The sequence below is a fragment of the Diospyros lotus genome, chromosome 5 (assembly GCF_014633365.1).
Source record: "Diospyros lotus cultivar Yz01 chromosome 5, ASM1463336v1, whole genome shotgun sequence".
Taxonomy (NCBI): domain Eukaryota; kingdom Viridiplantae; phylum Streptophyta; class Magnoliopsida; order Ericales; family Ebenaceae; genus Diospyros; species Diospyros lotus.
The window spans coordinates 5,809,886-5,833,735 of NC_068342.1; the positions used below are offsets into that span (position 1 = coordinate 5,809,886).

General features: G+C 34.7%; 2 protein-coding genes across 5 annotated transcripts; one reads left to right on the forward strand and one right to left on the reverse strand.

Annotated features, from left to right (window-relative positions):
• Positions 1-1,748: 1,748 nt before the first annotated feature.
• LOC127801734 (protein LNK2-like) lies at positions 1,749-17,880 on the reverse strand. 4 transcript variants are annotated; one of them, XM_052337105.1, is made up of 10 exons: positions 17,624-17,879; positions 14,368-14,725; positions 14,102-14,231; positions 12,646-13,006; positions 12,411-12,500; positions 9,939-10,634; positions 9,694-9,851; positions 3,022-3,090; positions 2,393-2,785; positions 1,749-2,297 (listed from the first exon to the last, which is right to left on the reverse strand). In XM_052337105.1, exons 1-9 carry the CDS (start codon positions 17,645-17,647, stop codon positions 2,413-2,415), a joined length of 2,259 nt encoding a protein of 752 aa, XP_052193065.1. In that variant the 5' UTR covers positions 17,648-17,879; the 3' UTR covers positions 1,749-2,297; positions 2,393-2,412. The 4 variants fall into 4 exon arrangements, with proteins under 4 accessions (XP_052193065.1, XP_052193067.1, XP_052193068.1 ...); XM_052337107.1 differs by having other exon boundaries at positions 1,749-2,785; positions 12,646-12,964; positions 17,624-17,878; XM_052337106.1 differs by lacking the exon at positions 1,749-2,297 and having other exon boundaries at positions 2,330-2,785; positions 17,624-17,880.
• A 3,843-nt stretch (positions 17,881-21,723) lies between these two features.
• LOC127801741 (annexin-like protein RJ4) lies at positions 21,724-23,602 on the forward strand. Its single transcript, XM_052337115.1, has 6 exons — positions 21,724-21,897; positions 22,080-22,225; positions 22,408-22,626; positions 22,732-22,944; positions 23,062-23,151; positions 23,224-23,602. The coding sequence occupies exons 1-6, from the start codon at positions 21,825-21,827 to the stop codon at positions 23,425-23,427; spliced, it is 945 nt and encodes a 314-aa protein (XP_052193075.1). The 5' UTR covers positions 21,724-21,824; the 3' UTR covers positions 23,428-23,602.
• Positions 23,603-23,850: the final 248 nt, after the last annotated feature.

The window sequence follows — 23,850 nt, forward strand, 5'->3', positions numbered from 1 at the left end:
GCGACAGCCAGGCTTTTAGGGGTTTGGAATGGTTAATATCTTCCGAAAGGAAATATAGATACATTGCTTCTTGGTTAAAGACTCCCTTCTGGGTATGATCTTCAAGCGATCATGAGCAATATTGGAAGAAGATTATCCAGTTGGCTGACAATGAAAAACACCTCATTACCAGTGGATCCGTAGAATCTGTATTGAATGTACATATCAAATTCATGGGAGAGATAAAGGAAGGAATTATCCTCTTATTTGATACTCAAATCATTGGGATGCTTCAATCTCCAGACCCCCTCCCCCCTCCGTCTGCTGCTTCATTAGTTGATGTAATCAGAGAGGTTTCTATGCAGGGGCTGTTTTTGGATTGACTTCCTTCGGCAAACAATTGGGGAATTTTTTGATCCATGGCATAACAGGTCTTGCTCTTGCTTGCGTTCATAATTGTCAGGGAAGAGCCCTCTTGGCAAGCTAAGTAAACCCCTAGTAAATAACTAAAACAGTGAACTCTTCTGTAAAATGATGGAATGAATTATGAGTATGTTTATGTATCCTTAGTAATTTTTTTGGTGAATAGTCGAGCGTCGGCAACATAACTGTGGACTCTTGTATAAAAATCCTAACAAATTCTTAAAAAAACTCCTTTTAGGACTCTACGTGTGATTCTTTGAAGATCTCCCATCAATATATTTTTTATTTCTCTATTTTGAGCTACCTTATATGTTTTTCAAGATTTAATTGAACCATGAGTATGTATTAACACTTTAAGCTATAATGCTTATAAAATATAATTTTTCTAGATAATATTAAAATGCGACATTGCTAAAAATTCTCCTCCTCTTAATATTAAAATACTGAAATAACATCTATTTAAAAAACTAGTGGAATAAAGATTAAATATATTGTTGTTTAACATTCATTTAAAAAATTATTAAAATAATATATTTATTGTCACATCACATGCCACGAGAATGGGTGGCCGGTGGCTTGTGGGGCTACTTTGTTCAACCATCCATATATTTAGTTTAATGAATTAAAAATCACTGATTGAAGCTGATTCTTCACCGAGACTTGAACAAAAAATTTTGACAATAAGGAGCTAAAAATGCAATTAAACCTAATTGAAACTCCCTCTCGTAAGTGGTCCATAATCTTTCCTATCTAAATTCATCTAAGCATACATAAAAATTAACAAATAGTGTTATAAGATATAACCACATAAATATCTCTGTTATCTTAACCATAAGACTTTTATGAGAACATTTTAACTACCTTAATATTATATTAAATCATTAATACTACATATGCACAATTTCGAGTTATTAAATGGAATGATAATTTTATGTTTTTTAAGTATTGTTTTTACCCTCGACATTGACTTTTTAAGTGCACAGACCTTGGTCTTCATACAATTATGTAATGTTATAACATTTGTGCAATTAAACATTTGTCATTATATAAAGAGAGTTGAGAGACTGTACATGAAATTGTCCAAAAAAAATGTAAAGAAATATCCCTATGCTTTGTAAAGATAATTGAAATCAGTCACATATCTTGGAAAGTTTGTCAAAAAATAGACTAAACATGGCCACGATCCCAATACCATGTAGAGAAACTAAACATGTCCTCATCATGCTTATAGACCCAATATAATGCAATGTACTGTTAAATGATAATAACTGCATGTTCCTCATAATAAAAAGATAACAAAAACAAAAAATAGAAAGAAAAACTATCTAGAGAGAGAGAGATACAAGTGGATGACAACACTTGCCTAGTTTCCATCAAAACTGTGAAATATTGTCGCATTTTGCTTGAAATTCAAAGTGAATAGATATGCCGAAGCCCACAAATCCAGTGATTGAAGTACATTTGGAGACTTCTCTGACACTATGGTCAACGGTTCATATTCACAATTGGTGACCGAAAATATCACAACCAAGAGAAGAATCAAAACGGCAAACTCAAAGAGGACTAATCAACATAACCTAGTGGGAAAACCATGTTCTCATAATACGCATACCCCCGTTAATTGAAAAGTAAAGATCACATGTATGTATATTTCTATGCTCATGGAAACACACAAAACAAACACTGGAATGTCACACAAAGAAACGGTAACTGAAGAGGCATCACCTCTCACAGGGGCATAGAGTATAGGATTAAATGCATCGGACAACGACAGTCAGGCTTTTAGGGATCTTGCAAAAGGAAATATAGATACATTGCTTCTTGGATAAAGACTCCCTTCTGGGTATGATCTTTAAGCGATCTTGAGCAATATTGGAAGAAGATTATCCAGTCGGCTGACCATGAAAAACACCTCATTACCAGTGGGGATCCGTAGAATCTGTATAAATGTAAATATCAAAATCATGGGAGAGAGAACGGAAGGAATTACCCTCTTATTAGATAATTCAATCATTGGGATGTTTCAATCTCAAGACCCCCTCCCCCTCTGTCTGCTGCTTCATTAGTTGATGTAATCTCAGAGTTTTCTATGCAGGGGCTGTTTTTGGATTGACTTCCTTCGGCAAACAACTGGGGATCTTTTGATCCATCGCAAAACAGGTCGTCTTGTTCTTGCTTGCATTCATAATTGTCAGGGAAGAGCCCTCTTGGCGAGCTAAGTAAACCCGTAGTGTTTCTTTTGTATTGGAGATTAACTGATGCTGGCGATTCTAGTGTCTCAGGATAATTTCCTGAAAATTCCAGAGGTCTGTGAAATAGCAGATGGGCCACAGTTCGGTCTATTGAGTTGGTCTTTGTCTCCCCATCAGCCATTCCAGTAAACCTAACAATATGATAACGACACAGGAACTATGAGATGTCAGGAAAAGTCGGGTTTACAATAGACAGTGATGAACAACATGTAGTGCAATGTTCAACATTACATAGTGTGGTCATAGCATAAATGAACTAGGAATAAACATATGAAAGACAGAAAGCTAGATATCTCAATTACAGCAATGAGAAGTTTAGTTTGGGAATTAGTGATGCATGTATGTTGGCACTTAGAAAGAAGAAAACCTGTGTTGCTGTAGACCCATGGATAAATTTGGAGAAGGATATTCATCCTCAGTTGAAAGACTTAGGGATCTGGGTGAAGAAGCAGAAGGTCCAGAGTTATCACTTGATTTATGGTCAATAGGTAAGAGTAAGCTAAAAAATCTAGAAGATATGTTGAGAAAATCTCTCTCTTGGACAGTGTTTCAAAAGGCAAAGTGGGGGCAAGCTCCAGGGCTAGGAGAGGTAAAATTGCACCAGGGCAATTGTGAAAAGCATGTCTCCTTCGGTGAACCTCTGAGTGAGTGAGGCATTGAACCAAACATTTGAGGCCCGGTTTTTATGCCCCGGGTTTTTAATGGGCGTTTTGTATTCTCACCATTAATTAGACACTTTAACTAGCATCAACATAGTACGAAATCAATATAGTAATACTTTAGAAGAATGGATTTCAATAGCAACAAACAACATATCCAGCCTTTATCCCACTATGTGGGGTCGGCTACATGAATTCTAGACTTACATGTATTTTTATCTTTTGTCATATCTTTATTGAGATCCATACACTTCATATCAAATTTTAATGTCTCCCTCAAAGTCTGCTTAGGTCTGCCTCTATCCTTTTTTTTGATTAATTGTTCCATTTCATCAACTCTCCTCACAGGAGCGTCTCTTGGTCTCTTTCTCACATGATCAAACAATTTTAGTCTAATATCTCTCATCTTCTCCTCTATTGGCACTACTCCTATCTTATTACGAATAACTTCATTTCTAATTTTATCTTTTCTTGTATGGCCGCACATCCATCTTAACATCCTCATCTCCGCTACACTCGTCTTTTGCTCATGTTGGTATTTGACTGCCCAACATTCTGAGTCGTACAACAAAACTGGTCTTATGGCTGTCCTATAGAATTTTCCTTTCAATTTTAATGGGATTTTACCATCACATAACACTCCCGATGCATTTCTCTATTTTAGCCAACCTGCCTTAATTCTATGTGTGACATCCTCGTGAATTTCTCCATCTTTTTGAATCACTGATCTCAAATATCGAAAATGGTCTTTTCTTTGTAAGATTTGGTCTTCCAATTCTATTATAACATCCTCCACTCTTGCATTCTTACTAAATTTACATTCCATATATTCTGTTTTCTTTCTGCTTAATTTAAATCCCTTAGATTCTAAATTGTTTCTCCATAACTCAAGCTTAGTGTTCACTCCTTTTGTTTCATCCACCAACATTATGTTGTCTGCAAATAGCATACACCATGGCACATCTGTCTGAATATCTTTAGTGAGTTCATCCATTACTAAAGCAAATAAGTATGGACTTAGTGCAAAACCTTGATGCAATCCTATTGTAATTCTAAACGGTTCAGTATCCCCTCCGCATGTTCTGACCCTTGCCTCTGCACCATGATACATGTCCTTAAGAGCTTGTATATAGGCTATTCGGACTCTTTTCTTCTCTAAAACCCTCCATAATACTTCTCTAGGGACCCTATTATAGGCCTTTTCTAGATCTATAAACACCACATGCAGGTCTTTCTGATGATCCCGATACCTTTCCATTAGGCGCCTCAGTAGATATATAGCTTCCATTATTGACCTACCAGGCATGAAACCAAACTGATTTTCTGAGACCTCTGTTTCTTTTCTGAGCATCTGCTCTATTACTCTCTCCCAGAGTTTCATGATATGGCAACTTAATTCCTCTATAATTTTCACAGTTTTGAACATCTCCTTTATTCTTATATATAGGGACCAAAATACTCTTCCTCCACTCATCTGGCATATTTTTTGATTTAAGAATCGCGTTAAATAATTTCGTTAGCCAGAAGATACCCTTTTCTCCCATACATTTCCATGCTTCTATTGGTATATTATCCAGTCCCACCGCCTTATGATTTTTCATCTTTTTTAATGCTTGTCTTATTTCATTTGGACTTATGCGTCGATAAAATGTATAGCTCACGTTCCCTTCGGAGTTACTAAGATGTCCCAACCTAACTCTTGTGTCGCCATCATCATTGAATAATTTTGTGAAATACTCCTTCCATCTCTCCTTAATCGCTCCCTCATTCACTAATACATTTTGATTTTCATCTTTTATGCATTTCACTTGATTTAAATCCCTTATTTTTCTTTCTCTTACTTTAGCTAATTTATATATATCCCTTTCTCCATCTTTTGTATCAAGTCGTTTATATAGATTCTCGTATGCTTTTGACCTTACTTCACTAACAGCTTTTTTTGCTGCCTTTTTTGATTCTTTATAATTTTTTTGATTTTCTTCATTGTTGCACTGATATACAACCTTATAGCAATTTTTCTTATTTTTAATTTTCAATTGCACTTCTTCATTCCACCACCAAGACTCCTTAAGGTTAGGGGCTCTACCATTTGTCTCTCCAAGCACTACCTTTGCTATGTTTCTCAGGGCATTAGCCATTTCTCTCCACATTTGGTTTGTCTGTCCTTCTCCATTCCATTCTCTTCTACCCCTTATTTTTTCTTTGAAGATTAGTTGTTTCTCCCCTTTTAAATCCCACCACCTGATTCTTGAATTTTGTTTTATGTGATTTTTTCTCTTCCAATTTCTTACTTGGACGTCAAGTACTAGAAATCTATGTTGAGTAGTCAAACACTCTCCCGGTATCACCTTACAATCCCTACAACATACCCGGTCCTCTTGTCTCATGAGGAAGTAATCTATTTGGGTGCTTGATGTGACATTTTTATATGTGATTAAGTGTTCGTCCCGTTTTTTGAACCTATTATTGGTTATGATGAGCCCATATACCATTGCAAAATCTAGAATAGACTTACCCTCATTATTAATTTCCTCGAATCCATACCCTCCATGTACCTCTCTATAGCCGTTTTCGTATCTACCCACGTGACCATTTAAGTCACCTCCTATAATCACTTTCTCTCCTCTTGGTATCATTTGTATGAGTCCCTCTAGGTCCTCCCAGAATTTTGCTTTTATCTCCTCACCTAACCCCGCTTGTGGTGCATATGTACTAAAAATATTCATAGTCATTCTTCCTAGAATAACCTTTACCATAATAATCTTATCCCCTATTCTCTTTACATCCACTACCTCATCTACTAAGCTTTTATCCATAATGATCCCCACTCCATTTTTTGCTCGATCATTTCCTGTACCATATTTTATATCCATTTTCTGACAAAGTTTTTGCTTTTTTCCCTACCCATCTCGTCTCTTGAAGGCACATAATATTAATCTTTCTCCTAATCATCATATCTACCACTTCCATAACTTTGTCTGTTAATGTTCCTATGTTCCATGACCTAATCCTTAATCTATGATTTTGTTTTTGGCTTTGACTTTGAATTTGATTTTGTTTTTTATTTTGATTTTGATTTTGTTTTTGGTTTTGATTTTGATTTTGATTTTGATTTTGATTTTGATTTTGATGTTGATGTTGGACTAACTTCTTTACCCACATCCGTCCAAGCAAATGCGGAAACCCTTGCTCATTTGTCACTACATCCGGGCGCCGATGCAGCAGCTCTAGCTCACTTGACACTACACACGAGTAGTGTAACGCGTCGCTATGAAAGGTTACGCCCACGCCCAAACGTTTTTTCATAATTTGTCTAGAGTTCATGTTTTGGATCCGACTAAGTTTTACGTTGACTGTCAGCTACCTAACACAACCATTTTCCTTTATCCGGACTCAATTCTTTTTAATTCAAATTTACCTCAATTAGGAATGAGCAATATTCTTATGGTTGGAATACACTTGAGAACACTTATAATTTTGTTGATGTTCAAAATCAAACAATACTTATAGATCATTGTTTTCAATATATACCTATAAAGAGATAAATGCAAACTTGCAAAGTCATAAATAACAAATAACCAAAACTATATTACAAACATAAAAGTATTGTTTAATTCAAATAACAAATAGCAACTACTATTATTTAATTCAAACATAAAAGTAACAAAAAATAAATAAATAAATTAGAAGACAAGGAACATAGAATAGCTTTATTGTTGCATAAAAACATCATAAATAATTCAGTGTAAAAAACCAAAAAAAAAAAAAAGAAAATCAGTGAAATAAAGTAAACACACACAAATAAAAAAACAAAAATAGCTAAAATTACAGAATAGTGAACACCCAACAAACAAAAATGCATTGAAACAAAAATACTAAAAAAATTCAAAAAGAAATTGCAAACCAAGTTGCTGGAAAGAAAATCAAAGAAAAATAAAGAAAATCAGGTTGCCATAGCCCATACGGGTTCAATGAAAAACAAAGAAAAAAAAAAGTAAACCCAGTGTGTGAACAGTGAACTACTGACAGAAAATTTAATAGAACACAAACAAAAAGAAAAAATGAAAGAATATTCATCAGAGGTGGTTCACCTGCCTCCAGTGACACTGCCAGTGAAAAACAGGTCACCAGGGGCAAGCCCATGCACTGTCATGGGAGTCTTGCCAGCACGTGAGCTTCCAGAGTGTGACAAGGCCAGCAGACCTCACCATCAGTTGGCTCACCTCAATCTGCGATTATGCTTTCATATTGACGAGAAAACAGATTCTCCATTAACAAATCAAGCTATAACTATGCTATAGGTGCAAGAGGTGTGTGCCTTGCTCCTCAACATGAGGTGCATGCGTTCAGCGCCTAGGCAGGCAACCCATAGCTGCACGTTAACACCTAGCCTTTGATAAGAACTACCATTTTTCAACAATTACGCCACCTGGCATTTGCTAGGGTAATTTGACAAAGGTTCTACAACAATTTGGCCACCTCCCTCCCTCCTTCTCACCTTTGTTTTTTTGTCTATTTCCACCCCCCCCCCCCCCTCCTTCTCACCTTTGTTTTTTTGTCTATTTCCACCCCCCCCCCCCCCCAGCATATATACAAGCACATCATATATGCCTATTCCTACATGGATTTCACATAGTATACACCTAATCATATATGGATTTTGCACAATATCTACCTATTATACATTGATTTGGATGTCAAAAATATGAGGTGTAATATTCAAAAATTTTAAGGAATATGGGAGCTTGGTGATAATTGGACAATTATTGAGACTCGAGAGGAATTTAAGAGGGCCAACAGTGAATTTATAAAGAAAAGGGGCCTAAGTGTAATGCTTCAAAATTGCTTAAATAGGTCATTCCCTAAGATAAGAAGCCAACTTTAAGCGTAAGATAAGAACCAAATTGGGCCAAACCCAATACTAGGTTTCATAGACAACATGAAGACAAACCCATGAGACCCAATTTCACCAGAAATTGTCAAGCAAATTAAAAGATTTTCGACCCTGAAGTTGGTTGAAACACACATCAGATTGGTCAGGTAGCCTACTTTGGACTTGAATACAATCTGAAATGGTTCAAATTGAGACAAATCAAAAAATAGGTGTCAAAGTAGACATAATCAAGAACATAACAGTGCATTCAGATTTCAATATTAGCCATCGGATCAAAAACAATGGAGCCCAAAAGATTGCAGAAATAACTACCTGAGACATAACAAGCAATTCAAGTAGGCAACTTCGAACTCAAATTTTAGACAAATGGGTTTGAATCAGACCAAACAACTTAACAAGTCTTACATATGGGACGGAGGACAGTAAAATGGTATTTTTGATACACATTTCCAATAATCGACTGTAAAGAAATTAGGCCATGAAAAACACAAAAATTAACCTCACAAGATCAAAAACCATGACCGTGCTGTGAATCTCCAATTCCAGCCAAATCTGGAATTTGAGATGCAGACAGGATTGAGATCAATTAGGAACAAGATAGGCGTTGGAAATCCCTGTTACAAATCCATGTTCGATTAGATACCCTTGAAACGTGATGAGCGTGTTGTTTTGGACACAACAACAATAGAAAATTGCAAGCAACAGAAGGAATATATCCTTTGCTCAAGCAATAGTATCAAGGGGTACAATATCCTAGCATTGTTTGACAGGAGAAGATTTCCCTATTAGAAAGTCAAAATCTATCCTAATGTGGTGTAAGTTGCAACTATAACGTACAAAGCTGAAGAAAATGTAGAAAGATTTAACCAAGACTGATAACCAAATCTCTAATCAAGTTTGCAGATGACCACCTATTGTATTGAACATTTTTTGGATCTGTCTGTCATCAATATCTTTGTCATATATTCTAGCTTTAACCTCAATTTTACTCATTTCACAGATCCAGCAGGAATTAAGAATCCACAAATAATACAATGGATATACATATCTAAGAGTTATGATCATAATTTATGTACTTCTGTCATGCTTTTATTTTTACATCAGATATTGATTCATAAACAGGCAAGGAAACAAGAATCTATAAAGTCTTATTCCCACTAAAACAGATGAGGAAACACATTCACCAAATAGTAAACTTATTTTAATGGATGCTTTCTTCCCACCTTATTACCATCAAGTAATCTAAGAGCCAATAATCCTAAGCCACCTTGTTTTCATATCATTTCTTTTTCTTCTTTTATTTTGTTTTTTCTCTGGTTTTCTATCTGTCCAAAATATATTTTTAGTCTATTACTGTAAATAACCTTGGGATGGTATCAACCACTTAATTTTTAATCTATCTACATAGTTTAATAACTACTTGACAAACGCACTTAGAGACCTCCACGTTACTCAAATAATATTAATTGCATTCTGGTTAAAGAACCTGTTATGACTTGCTGTTTCCTTTTTGGTGACGAATTCATGTTCAGCTCGGAGATTTGTGTTTGTACTGCTTGTGTCACTGGGATGCTGCCTTTGCATTGAGCTCTGAGCCAATCGAAACAAGCTATCACGTATGCAAAGTCTTATTTGGATGTCCAACTGTGAAAATACATAGCTTAGGTAGTACTAAAAAGAAAGTTGATATTGTTGTGCCAAAGGTAAATTTTGCTCACAAAAATAACTTACTTTCGCAATAATATGTTGAAGGTGGTGAAGAATTGCATCTTTAATTGAGCAACCATCATCAACTGTCATGGAAATTCTGTTGGAGTCATCATGTTCAATGGGTGAGTTTGGATCAAAGGAAGGTGGGGAACTAGCATTTTCATCAACATTCCCTCCCTTGATTAGCTGAATATCATTTTCATGAGGACTATTCTGGACAACAAAATGATCTTTACTAGAGATGTTATGACTAAACTGCTGGTGCTGTTTCTGAATAGCAAGCAGTGCCCGCGTTTGCTGTCGCCTCCTCAATTTTTCAATTTTTTCTTGAGGAGTCATTCTGAGAGGCTCTATGGAAGAGCCAGGGGATCTGCTTAAGGAATCAGGTGAACTCATAGAAACTTCATAACCAGAAAGCACTGACTGATTATCTTCTCCACTTTGCATTTGTGGTGAAGTGGCCATGGTAGAATGTTGATTTTGGACGCTTCCATACCCAGAAGGGGACATCAATAAGTTGCGGGAATACTGATACAGTGAGGAAGCTGGTCTCTGGAGCTGCATTTGGTGACTAAGGACAGAAGATGTAATTTGGCCATATTGCTGTAAGTGGCTTCCACATGGAGACCCAGTGCCACTTGAAACCTGCAACTGTTGTCCTTCACATCCTTCTTCTGATTTTACCCAGGTTTTTAAGATCTTTTCCTGATTATTCACCTGTACATGTAAAACCAACTACATACTTTAGAGTTCAAGCATACGAAGGAAAAAAAACACAAGATTAAAAAGCTTAAGAACAAATATCAAAAATGAATATTAACAGTGGTTCTTAGAATCCAACAAAATTTGAGATGTTATGAAACTTCAGATTACTATCAGTAGGTTGTTAATAACATCAAAGTTTACACTATATATATATATATATATATATTTGTCGCTCAGTATAGGCTACATTATTCAGAGGGGAACATGTGCGGAATCTAAATTAAATGGGGACTGTGCATTAAGGGAATCCCTAGTGCACCATGCTCCTCACTTTGTGATTATTATCTATTTCTTATTCTAGGGCACTGTGATGAAAACTTCTCTTTGAATCTTTTGGTTCTCTAAATTTCATTGGTGAAAAGGTCTCAGATAAAAAACAAAAATTAGCATCCATGTATTTTTTTTTGAGGTAATTACTCCACTTAATTAGGCAATAATCCATTGGTTGGAAGGGGATTGCAAACAAGTGTTTATCTTTCCCTAAGCATGAACTATGCTCTAAAAAAGGGGGAAAAGATCTTCTACTCCACTTATTGAGTATATTGAAACTTGACTCTTGCACAACAAGAAGGGACAAATATATCATATTCAAGAATTTACAAAGGCATTGGCTTGTTAGGCTTACAACTACCACACCCTTGCAATTGCATCCTTCAGTAAAATGATTTGATGAGGGGATAAAAAAACACTTCTGTCCCTTTGTTATGTCAACAACAGAATAAACTATTTTTGAAAGCTAAGATGAAGGGGAGAGGGGAAATAATCAAAATTTGGGACATAAAATATTTTCAAAAATTTATAATGTTTCAATGCTACATTTACCTCTGAATAAAGTCCTGTAATTGTGGGATTCTTACAAGAAGCAAGTAATAAGGCTCATTTATGATGCAATGCAATATATAAGGAAGAAAACATAAAAGAACTTGAACAGAGCTGAAGAAGGCAAGGTTTCACTCTTTACCACATTTACGATGTTTTAAGAGAATGTCTGTTAAACCAGCAAATCATGTATACACCCCCAACCATTATAGTTCTAAGCCTACCTGTTACATCAATAATCGAAAATGGGAATCTCAATTCCATCAGCCCTTGTATGATGTAGCATACTTCGTGAATCCTCAATCCCTGTCAGTCCATTATTTAATTCAACTAGAATATACAATTTCAGCTCCAACTAATGATTGTTGACACTACTGAGGAACTGAAATGGAATTTAAGCGGGTACACTTAGGAATAGAGGCAGCTTTTTCATATGTAAAATTTTTAATTGCCGAAAGTTGGAAAAATGGAAGTCCCATGCTTTTGGTAGGATGTTCAGATAGCTCCTGAACTGCAATGCATGCACAAAATATATACATAAGAGACCATCTGAAGGAGAAGTGCATTATTATAATGTGTTCCAATAAGCAATATCACAATCTGGTCCATGTCTTGAATTTTCTTTCAATACACATTTTGTAGGCCCATATCCCTATTTGGTCATTAAGTGGGTCCAATCCAGGCATCCATCACTATATTCACTGCATCTCTGGCTAGTTTAACTATACCTAGTGCAATTAAACTGGAACAGAAGGCACTCAAACATCCTCAACAATTACTAGTTTGTTCTCCATCAGAAATTTTGGATACAACACATAACATGATGATGTTTTTCTAGAAAAAAAAATACCACAGGAATCAAGAATCTGCTTCATTTTGAGAGTGAAATGAAAAAAAAAAAAAAATTACCTTATCTGTAACTTCACTCAGACTTGGGATATTTTCAGTAATAAAGTGAGAGTTGACCATCAGGCAATCTGCAGGCATTTCCAAGCTGATCTGTGAAAGCCAAGTAACAGGAGAATGCATATTCAGTTAAATATATAAATGAAAATACAGGATAATAAAGACCAGATCAATAGCACACTTCTAGAAAATTGAAACAAAACTTAAATGGCTTAGATAACATATTGACAGTACATACCTTCTCCTTTTCAATAGGCTTACTTCTAAGCCCAGCATTGTCCACCTGATCAGCATATGGATGTACATTCTGTACAGGATGTGAAGTCAGATGGCTCATTCTTAGACAACTATGAGTGAAAGACTGGTCTTCATCTTGCATACATTCTGTTTTAACTTTAAAATGTTCATGCATACTCCCAAAAGCTCCCAAATCTGAACTTGGAGAGTCCACAGATAATGAAAAAGATTTTTCTGGAGAACTAGTTATATCTTTCGAAGATGACCATAGCTGATCTGTATTCTCAAGACTTGCATGTCCAAATATTGGGTCATCATTGCTGCAAAATATCACTTGTGAGAATATGAGGTCAGCTGCATACCTTCAAAAAGATGAATTCCAATAACATGAAGCAAAAATTGAGTTGTTAAATTTAAGAAAAATAAATTAGAACCAAAACATTGGGACATGATCCTGTTCATACAACAATTACATAATTTAACACCTAGTCTTGAACATCAAATCGAAGTTCAATGTAAGGTTTATGTCTGAACATGATCAGGATAATGCCTAAATGTTTCATAGCACACTAAGCAAATACTATGTTTCAAGGCCATAAAAGCAATAGTATGATTGAAAAGCATGAACACGATTTAGCAAAACTGTTCAATTCGGATGCTCAAGCATACTTTTAGCAAACTCTGATCTGGTCTAAGCTTCTTATCTATGAGCAAACTGGAAACCATCATTTCAATAGCTTCAGTTGTTCACACTAATAATTGTATTTTAAAATATATAAAAAATTAATGAATTAACAAAACAACAAAGCCAAACTCAAAATCATATAAAAATATTGTTTATTTCATGTTTGACACTTATATCATGAAAAAAAAAAACTATGAAGTATATTATAGAAATATAAACTTTAACTGTGCCCTAAACGTACCAGATAGTCTAGTATGTCTAGTAGGTGCAATGCTTCTACAAAAGAAAGTTTCATGTATCTTAGTGTGTAAATTTTTCTTAATTTTTATAGTTATTAAACATGATCAATGAAGGAAATTTTGTGGCAGTGAAATCCACATTGGAGTTAATTATCACGATACTTCACGCATTTACAATTTATACAAATGAGATATCTTCTTACCATTTACGTTTAGCCAATCAAACTGGTTGGAAGATTCTACTTGAGCAAAACAAGGTCTTCACAACCAGAAAGGAAATGTCAACTTCTGCAAATTTTGATTATCACAGTATTGCATCATGTTCTCTGTTGATAACAATACTACAATAACAATGCCAAGATCCTCAAAAATTGAAGAATTAAAAGATAACATATGGTGCTTCATGGAAAATAGCAAGGAGCTATAATGGCATCTGAAGATTATTACCTTATAGGCAATGTGCAGATAAGGATACCATAATGGTTTACTTTTGATTGAGATGTGTAGATAAGGATATCAAGAATGTTTTTTACCTGAAAATCCTATCAAGATCCTCAAAGCTTCCAATATTAGCCCAGGCATAGTCATCAAAATTACTTGGCTCCTTATCATCATGATGGTTCTGGAAAATCTCGGAACAATTATCTAGTTGAGATCTCTCATCTGTTTAAAACCGGTAATTATTAAATATTAAATATAACATAAAAATATGTTAGGTGATATGCTCTTTTGATTCACATGTATATCAAAATCTAGCATGCTCTTTTGATTCGCATATGTCAAAATCTAACATACTTACCATCCCTCAAAGAATGAATTTTGGCAATTTCATTTAACTTGGTAGATACTTGATTTCCTATTGGAGCCTGATCTGTTTTGGCAGTTTGCGATAAATTAGACCGTGAATCATTGCTATGTCCACCAGCACAAGTTCCACCAGTGTCGTACTGTGAAGAGGTCTCTTGTTTACCACCAAGGTGATCACTTTTAGTAACATTTTTCCTCAGCTCAGCTGGCTTAGCATTTGCAGATTCTTGATTACATTCGTTTTCTGTGTGATCTGGATATAAACCTGGAGGCTTCTTCAGACATCCCCCAGGATAAGGCACAATATGATCATCAGAGTCTCCAGCCTCATCCCATACTATATTTGCAAGCTGGAAAAAGAAAATAGAACTCATGAAAGGAAAAAAGAATATGGTGACAAGAAGATTGCAATTTGCATCTTCTATCAGTTGGCAAAGAATACTCCAAAATAATCTATTTGAATTAGGCAACAATAGCAGTTATGTCTGTCAGCTTTCGAATTTCTGTTGTACATGCTTGTGTGTGTGCATGTGTGTAAGAAAGAAAAAGAGAGAGGGAGGAATGCTGCACAAGGGAACACAATGTTCATTAATGAACAATCAACAATAAGTGAGAATATCAGACAAAGCATAATGCTACATGGTCTTATTGTGGCTACGATACAGACAATGTTGCTCAAAACTGCTAGGCAGAGAACTTCTTGATGGCTACACTGAACTTTTAATATCAGTTCATAAAGTCTCTGCTTCTCAGAATACATCCTTCCTGTTACTGGAGAGGTACTTCATGATTCTTCACGTTTTTACCTCGGATTAGAGTACAAAATTAGCAAACAAACTTCAGCCAAGCCCCCTTATCATTATTGCCTCTGCTTTCAACAAGCCAACCCCTCTCTTTCTGTATCACAAGTCTTTTTCTCTGCTCTGCTTCTTTTCATGGGTCTTCAAGCAGGAGTCTTACTCTCTCCCCCTTAATCTTCAAAAATACTTTCTTCCCAGTATGTCATTATAAAGAACTCTCAAGTCCATTGTCCAGAAAATGGAACTTCTGAAAATGACAACCACTTGCCACCAAGAGGTACAGATACCGACAAGGAATATGGAGACAGCACAATAATTTTCAAAAATGACTTGAACTTAAACATTAAATAATAGAATAAATAACCTAATTATACAAATTAAAGTGGCTCATACTAAATATGTTAGAGAACTCTATTCATAAAAGGCTTTGAAATTCAAATTTCTTTAAAACTAAAAAGTTTATGTGGGCAACAGCTAATAAATGTAAATCTAATTGCTTTTAATTCATTTTAAGTAATGAATATACAAAGTCTTAGACTTCTTTCTTACAAGACAAAGGGATTACCTGTCTTGTAAGGATTGTAAAGTTATGCCAGGAGAATGCCTAACCACTCAACATTAATTTATTGTCCTTTACTTCCATATTAAAGGTAAAAATCCCAAGAATCAAATGGTAGGATTTAAAAGGTAAACAACAAGCTATTTTCAAGAAAAACATGTGACAGAAGAGAGTGTGTTGTGGAAAGTGAGACAAATCTAACATGGAAGAAGATTGCTACTACAATTCAACATACAATAAAAGTAGTTTTAGGAGAGTCGAAGGAAAAGCTACAAACCAAAAGCAGTCACGGTGGTGGACTAAGGAGGTACAAGAAAAAATGAAGATCAAGAAAACTTGCTACAAGACTTGGCAGGCAAGCCCTTATGGGAAACATTGGAAGATGTATATTTAGCCAAAACGAGAGGCAAAAGAAGGTCGACAGTGAAGCAAAATTATATGCTTATAAAAATTGTACAAACCAACTTGACACAAAAGACAAAGAGGATGATATAAGTAAGTTGGATAAAGCAAGGGAAAGAAGAACAAGAGTCTAGAAGAGACGAAGACCAACAAAATACTGGTAAATAAATGAAAGGGCCAAAAAGGAGAGATGGACAGAATATTTCTCAAAGCTATTCAATGAATGTGGAACAACAAATGTATTGGTACATCTTAATAGTTCTAAAAAGGATAAAATTATATGTTCTATAGACATATTTGTCCAAAACAAGTGAAGCATGAAGCAACAGATGAAGAACGGTAAAGCATTTGGACCAAAATGTGACATCCCGTGAATCAACTTACACTTGACTAGAAGTGGAAGGTTGGTTGTAGGAGAGAATAGAAGCAGGCAATAGGGATGAGCAATTGACTACCACTCGACTGTGAGGAATCAGCTGTTGGGCTAAACCAAAAATTAGATGGGGCAGTCAACTGCTGGATTAACTACAGGAAGCAGGTGAAACGCTCAAGGAAGCAACTAGATTCGAGACCAATTTTTAAGAGCTTAACTGAAAGGATAACTAAGCATATTTTGGAATGTTATTAGCCATTAAGAGAGGATTTCCATGATATAAAAATTATTAATTTTGGTTCAGATTTGAGGAAATTGGATTAATGGTTTTAATGAAGGCGAGTAAGGGTGATTAAGCTAGATCAGAGCAAATTTCAGCAGTGTACGGAATTGGAGAAGTTTGTGGAGGCTTGAGATGATTCACCTCATTGTGCTGAAGCCTGAAGCAGGAGGTGAGGTGTTGAGTTGCAAGAGAAGAATCATTTGAGGGCTAGATGGCAAGAAAAATGAGTGGCATTGTCCAGTTGCTACAGCAACTATGACCTAGTTGATGTTGCCAATAAATAGGTCAATCCCAAACTCATTCTCCAACAATAAGTTAAAAGAGTAAGATAGTGAGAAAGTGCTGGAGGACAGGAACGGAAGGGAAGTTCAAAACTGCAACGTTAAACAACCTTTGCTTGGGTTAATTAGTATCCAGTGCACACCCCCAAGGGGTAGTAGCTGCAGATTCCTCGTCATAAATAAGAAAAAAAAAAAAAGAAGCCTGCAATGCTTCGACAATGAGATAATAATCAACGGGCTACTAAAGATACATATTAAACCTAAAACTAAGAAAACAAAAGGCTCATTCAAATATTCATGGTCTGTTTCTTCCACAGAGTAGCATTTAGCTTAACCAAGAAAAGCTACAGACAATTGAGACTATTTCATTCCCAAGAAGGAAGAACGAACTAAAACAGAGTTAATTGCCAGCTTTCCTTCTCTCAAAAGGCATAAACAGCCTGCCCTGAAATCTCAAACTTCGATTATGTCGCCGTCTTTTTGGTTGCTGAGAAAAACAAACCAACCTAACAACAAACGAGACCTGAATGAAGCATAGCTGCGATTTTACCTCCTGTTCGTTCCAATCAAACATAGCTAAAGAAACCCCAACAGATCATCGCCGATATTCACATAAAGGCCTTCTTCACCTCGCCTTCGAAGCACGAAAATGATAGCGTCAACGCTACAAAAGAAACTGAAATTCAGAGTCAACAGAGTACTCTGTGAGTTGTTATCATCCTCGACTGTCTTCGTTTTCTACTTCTAGTCTTAATATTCCGTTTCATCACACAGTAAATCGAAAGGAGCTTTCCAGAAGAACTGTGTGGATAGAAGAGAGAAGAGATGGGGATGTCAGAGGTGGCGTGGGGTCCACCGTATACGTGGCATCACGTGAAGGAAGGGATGGAACGTATCTGAACGGTCCGAAACGGAGACGACACGTGCCGGAGGCCGTATCTGAATTTGTGGTCGGGAATCGACGATCCAATTCCGAAACGTGATTGGCTGAATGGCTGGTTGCGCATTGAGGTTTGAATCTCATTTCCGGGGGGGGGGGGGGGGGGGTTTCATTTGGACCACATCTGGGTTTCATTTGGAGCGGAGAGTTGCGGGCCTCGTCGCGGGCTGCATCTTTTTTCTTTTATAATTTATTTTTTTTTATTTCGTGGCGGGCCGAGTCTTGGCTGTCGTGTCGCTCTCTTAATATGGAAGGCCCATCTCGGCCCAATCAGGAACGCAAGGTGAAGGTGGCTATCTCTGGTTGGGTTAGGTGGCAGATGAGATGGAGTCAGCGATCAAACTCACACCAACTTCACCAAACCTACCCCACCGGCTCTTCCAATTTCAGTCTCTTGCGCAATTAATGGCCTTTGAATCCTTTTTAAGTCTATTCTATTATTAGTACTTCTAATGAATTCTTAGAATGAAGTTATCTTCTTACCCTCTTTAATTTGGATAAGAGGTACACAGCTCTGTGAATATTCATTACCAACTTTAATGCTACAGAACTATATTTTAATAAATTTATGTATAATTTGTCATTAGAAAATATATAATTAGTAAATCTATTTTTTTAAAATATTTAAGAGTAATATGAAAATAAATATATTTTCTATATATATATATATAAATATATGTGTCTATGTATAAAGTACCAAAAAAATAGTAAAGAAGAGTGTGTATGGGTTTTTATTGGGATACAAGAGAAATTAAAATTTGTTTTAGTTTTATAAAAGGACAAAATTGGAATATACAAAAATGGAGTATGATATTTTTCTAAATGGACAGATCATCAAAATAATCCAATTCTTTTAACGAATTTACAATTTTATCCATCAATTTAAAAGAAATGTGTTCATGCTAACTTAGTATATCAGATATCAGATATCAGATGTCATGTAATAATAATATTTATAAGATTTACATATACATATAAATTAATAAAAATGTAACTTGTTATACATAATCTGTTTATTTTTTTTTTTACACATTTTTTTTTCTAACTTATGATGTATAGATTTAATAAATATGATTATCATTATATCATAAGTTAATATGAACACATTCTTTATAAATCGATTTTATATATTAGGTAAAATTATATTCAATTGAGTTAATTTAGATCTAATTGTTAAAATTAAAAGAATTAAATAAAATTATAATTTTATAAAAAAAATTAAATTATTTTTATGATTAGTCCTACAAAACTGCGAGGTTACATTTTGGCTTAAACCTCACTCCACTCCACCTCAGGTTAAGTTGAAAAAATGAGAACTTATCAAACACAAAACTTTTATAAATATTTTATTGAAAAAATTGTGAGGTTAATTCTTTAAAAATATTTAAAAATAATATGAAAATAAATATATTTTCTATATATGTGTGTGTATGTATAAAGTAGGTAAGAAAAGTACGGAGGAGTGTATATGGGTTTTTATTGAGATACACGATAAATTAAAATTTGTTTTAGTTTTATAAAAAGACAAAATTGGAATATACAAAAATGATGTATGATATTTTTCTAAATGGACTAATCATCAAAATAATTCAATTCTTTTACTGAATTTATAATTTTATTCAATCTTTTAATTTCGACAATTGGGTCCTAATTAGGTCAATTAGATACAATTTTATCTATCGATTTAGAAAGAATATGTTCATGCTAACTTAGCAGGTGTCACACAATAATAATATTTTTTAAATTTATAAATAAATATAAATAAAAATATAAAATATAATATTTTTTTTACACACGTTATACTTTTCTTTTTTCTAATTTATATATGTAGAACTTATTAATATCTATATTATATATTATAATAAAACAGCCGTCAAATCTTTTTCCCGCCCATTTTTACTTTCTATTTTGATATTTTATTATATTTTGTTTATTTTTTCTTACCCAAAATGGAATTTTAATAAATCATTAATTAAGTCTAGATTTGTGGAAAACGTGTAGTTCTTGGAACTTGTAGATGGTTTTTTTTATAATTGAATAATATTTAGAGAATGTGTAAGTATGCTGGTATATGAAGAGGCAAGATTTAATCCATATTATTAATTTTTAAATATTAACATAAAATTTTAATTAAAATAAATTACAGAAAAATAAGACTTTTTTAAATCGAGAGAAATCTCGGATATTAGGTAATACCGTTAAATACCGACTGTTAAGTAAATTTTTTTAAAAAATAAATTTAATTTTTTATTTTATTTCTCATAATTTACCTCTCATTCTCTTTCAATAAAACCACCACTCAAGACCCTAAAACTTTTAATTAGTTTCAGAACCATGCAAAAAAAGTACAAATCTTATATATATTTATGTTATTACTTAATTTTGAAAAATAATTAGTTTGTTGGTTATGTTAAATTAGTTATTTAGGCAAAATTGAATTATTTTACATAAGTCATTTAAGTTATTTTGACAAAATTAATATTTTGTATAGACTATTTATATTTATCATATGTTGTCATATTTCTTTTGAAAATTTTATTATATTTTATATTTTTATTATTTATGTTACTAATTTATTATATGTTGTCATATTATTTATTATTTTGTATGTATAGTTCTTAAAAGCTGTAGATATAATTTATGATTATGAGGTTGTCAATTTTAAATAAATTTAATATATATAAATTTTCGTGCGCATCGCATGGAGGATGAAGTAGTTATTATTATATAACTCCTACCAAGTCAATATGCACATACCCTTTGCAAATCGATTTTATATATATTTTGGCCTCTTGTATGATGGAACTTTATGCAAAAATTCATTAAAATTGAACTCCAAAAAATATTTGTTAAATCTAAAACAAAACTCTTTTAATAGAATATGATGTTTACAATATCCTAAAGATTTTATTATCATTTTTCATTAACTATTTGGTAAAGCAGTTACCAAATACTTGTCATAGCTATTCTAAATTATTTTTTTCTGGAGTCTTTTCGGACAATTTTTCTCGAAAACAGATAGTGCCATACGGATCATATAGGGCAGGTAGCAGTTTTCAAGGTATTAAATTAAGATTTCTTAGCATTTAAAGCTGTATTAAACATAAACAAGACTTTTAATTTGAGTTAAAAGCATCATTACCTTAGGCCAATTGGCCACCTGTTTGTTCTTGTGATGGAGGAGTGGTTAGATGTCATAACTTATTGCTTACCAAACACTCGTCGATTACCCGAATAGAGAATTGCTTTTCCTGTTCTGAATTGTGTAACCTTTCAGAAAAATGTCGAGATTTGACGATGGAGATGAGTCATTCAAACAAACCCACATAGTAGAGCCTTCAGTATGAGCGTTCGATATTTCCAATTGATGTCAGAATCCAAGGCAATGGTTGATGTTTACGAAATCTTTACATTAATAAATTTGATGCTACTTTATTAGTTTTTATGCATAAATTGTACGAAGATTCGATTTTGATATAATAAAGTAATACTAATATCAGAACTGATCTCAATCTCATGTCGATTCTGCACTGGAAAGATGACACCACCTAACCTAACCAATTAAGTTATATTTTCCGAGTGTGAAAACTGGCGCACAGATGCTGATCTTTGTTTTCTTCTTTAATGTTGAGAAAGAGCGTTACTTTCAAATTAAGTGTTGGCGAGTTGTAAAGACCTTTGGGTGTTGCTATAAATAGGTGACGAAACAATGGAACAGAGCACAAGAAGAAGTTTTCCTTGGAACTTCACGTACATTTCGCATATAATACCACCAATCTGATCAACCTCCGTAGATTGAAGAAGCCCAAGAATGGCCAGCCTCATTGCTCCTGATCACCCTTCGCCTGTTTCTGACGCTGAGGAGATCCGAAAGGCCGTCGAAGGTTGTCTATCTTGCCTTTTTTTCTTGCTTTTGTTCAACGCTTTCTTGATCACAAGCATTGTTTTTATCGGTCACTTTCTTGGCAGCCAAACAGATGTAAAACTGATCTGGGTTATGGCTCCTTTTTCTTCTGTTATCTTTCTTGCCGCTTGTTTTGATCATCATTCAAAATTTTCTTCCCAGGCTGGGGGACCGATGAGAATACGGTAATCTCAATTATTGGACACAGAAATGCGGTTCAAAGGAAGCTGATCAGGCAAGCCTATGAGGAGATTTATCAAGAAGATCTAATCAAGCGCTTCGAATCAGAGCTCAAGGGGCACTTGGAGGTTAGGATATATTAGAAGTAGATTGAACAATAAATTTACAGTGTTTAGTGACATATGTCTTCTTTTTATCTGGGTTTCAAAAGAAGAGTTGGTTCTGTGATCACAACAGTCTAAAATTCTTGGAGATTCTGTCAAGATCCTTTTCAGACTGAATAGTCTTGTTTACCTCTTTCTTGGTATAGAAAGCAGTTTATCGATGGATGCTGGATCCAGTTGATCGAGAAGCCGTCTTAGCCAACGTAGCCCTTAAGCAGTCGACCACTGATTATCCTGTGATCGTTGAACTCGCATGCATCCACTCTGCTGATGAGCTCTTATCCGTCAAGCGAGCCTACCAGGCTCGTTACAAGCATTCCTTGGAAGAGGATCTGGCCGCTCATACCTCTGATGATCTCAGAAAGGCATGCAATATGTTCTTTAAAAAAAAAAATTCTCTATTGCTCATGACAAATTCTCATGTACTAATTGGGAAGACTAATACTCTTTTAAACTTGCTTATGCTACAGCTTCTGGTTGCCTTAGTGGGAACATATAGATACGAAGGCGATGAGATAAATGCAAGATTAGCAAATTCAGAGGCCACAGTTCTTCACAATGCCATCAAGGAGAAGGTTTTGAATCATGAAGAGATTATTCGGATTGTGAGTACAAGGAGCAAGGCACAGCTCGTGGCAACCTTTAACCGATACAAAGATGAGTATGGCAATTCCATTACTAAGGTACAGATAGAAAGTTTCTCTAAGGATTTTGATCATTTTCCCCCTAAATTTGGAGAGTTGTTCCGTCAAACATAAATTTTGATCATTTCCCCCCTAAATTTTTGTTACCCTTTTCAGCATTTGGTGGATGATCCAAACAATCAGTACTTGGCTGCTCTGCGGACAGCCATCAGATGCATCAATGATCCGATTAAGTACTATGAAAAGGTGATGTTCAAGCCATTCCCATGAATTAATATAACCTTAATGGACCCTTCCAAATTACCTATGCCCTTTCAGGTAGTGCGCAATGCGCTTAACAAGACAGGGACAGACGAAGATGCACTGACTCGAGTGATCGTTACAAGAGCCGAGAAGGACATGCAGCAGATCAAGGAGCGGTATTACAAGAGAAACAGTGTTTCCCTTGATCATGCAGTTGCCAAGGACACTTCAGGGGACTACAAACAGTTGCTTCTTACTTTGCTAGGAAAGGAAGATTAGCTTTTTCATTGAGGGATAATTTATGTAGTTGGCTTAAGCATGAATCACGGCTGTTATCCTTATTGTTGTGTTAAATTCCTATCTTGGCATTATGACATTCTGGTTTGTTTTTGTTTTTGTTGGGATTTTTAACCAGAAATGATAATTAGTCTTGAAGATGATTTCATACTCTTAATATTGGTTTCATACTGTTGAGCCAAGTTGCTCCAATCAACCTATTATGTATTTTAATGTTTAATAAAACATAATTTTAGTAAAACTATTTTTAGTATCTTTAAAACCCTTAATGGATTTTTGATACTTGTTAAGTATTATAGTATTTTGTGTATCAAAACGAACCAAGAAATGTTATTTGATTCTAAGTAGAATATTAGCACACTATAAGGGAACATATAAGAAAATGTTTTCCTTTTGGAAAACTAA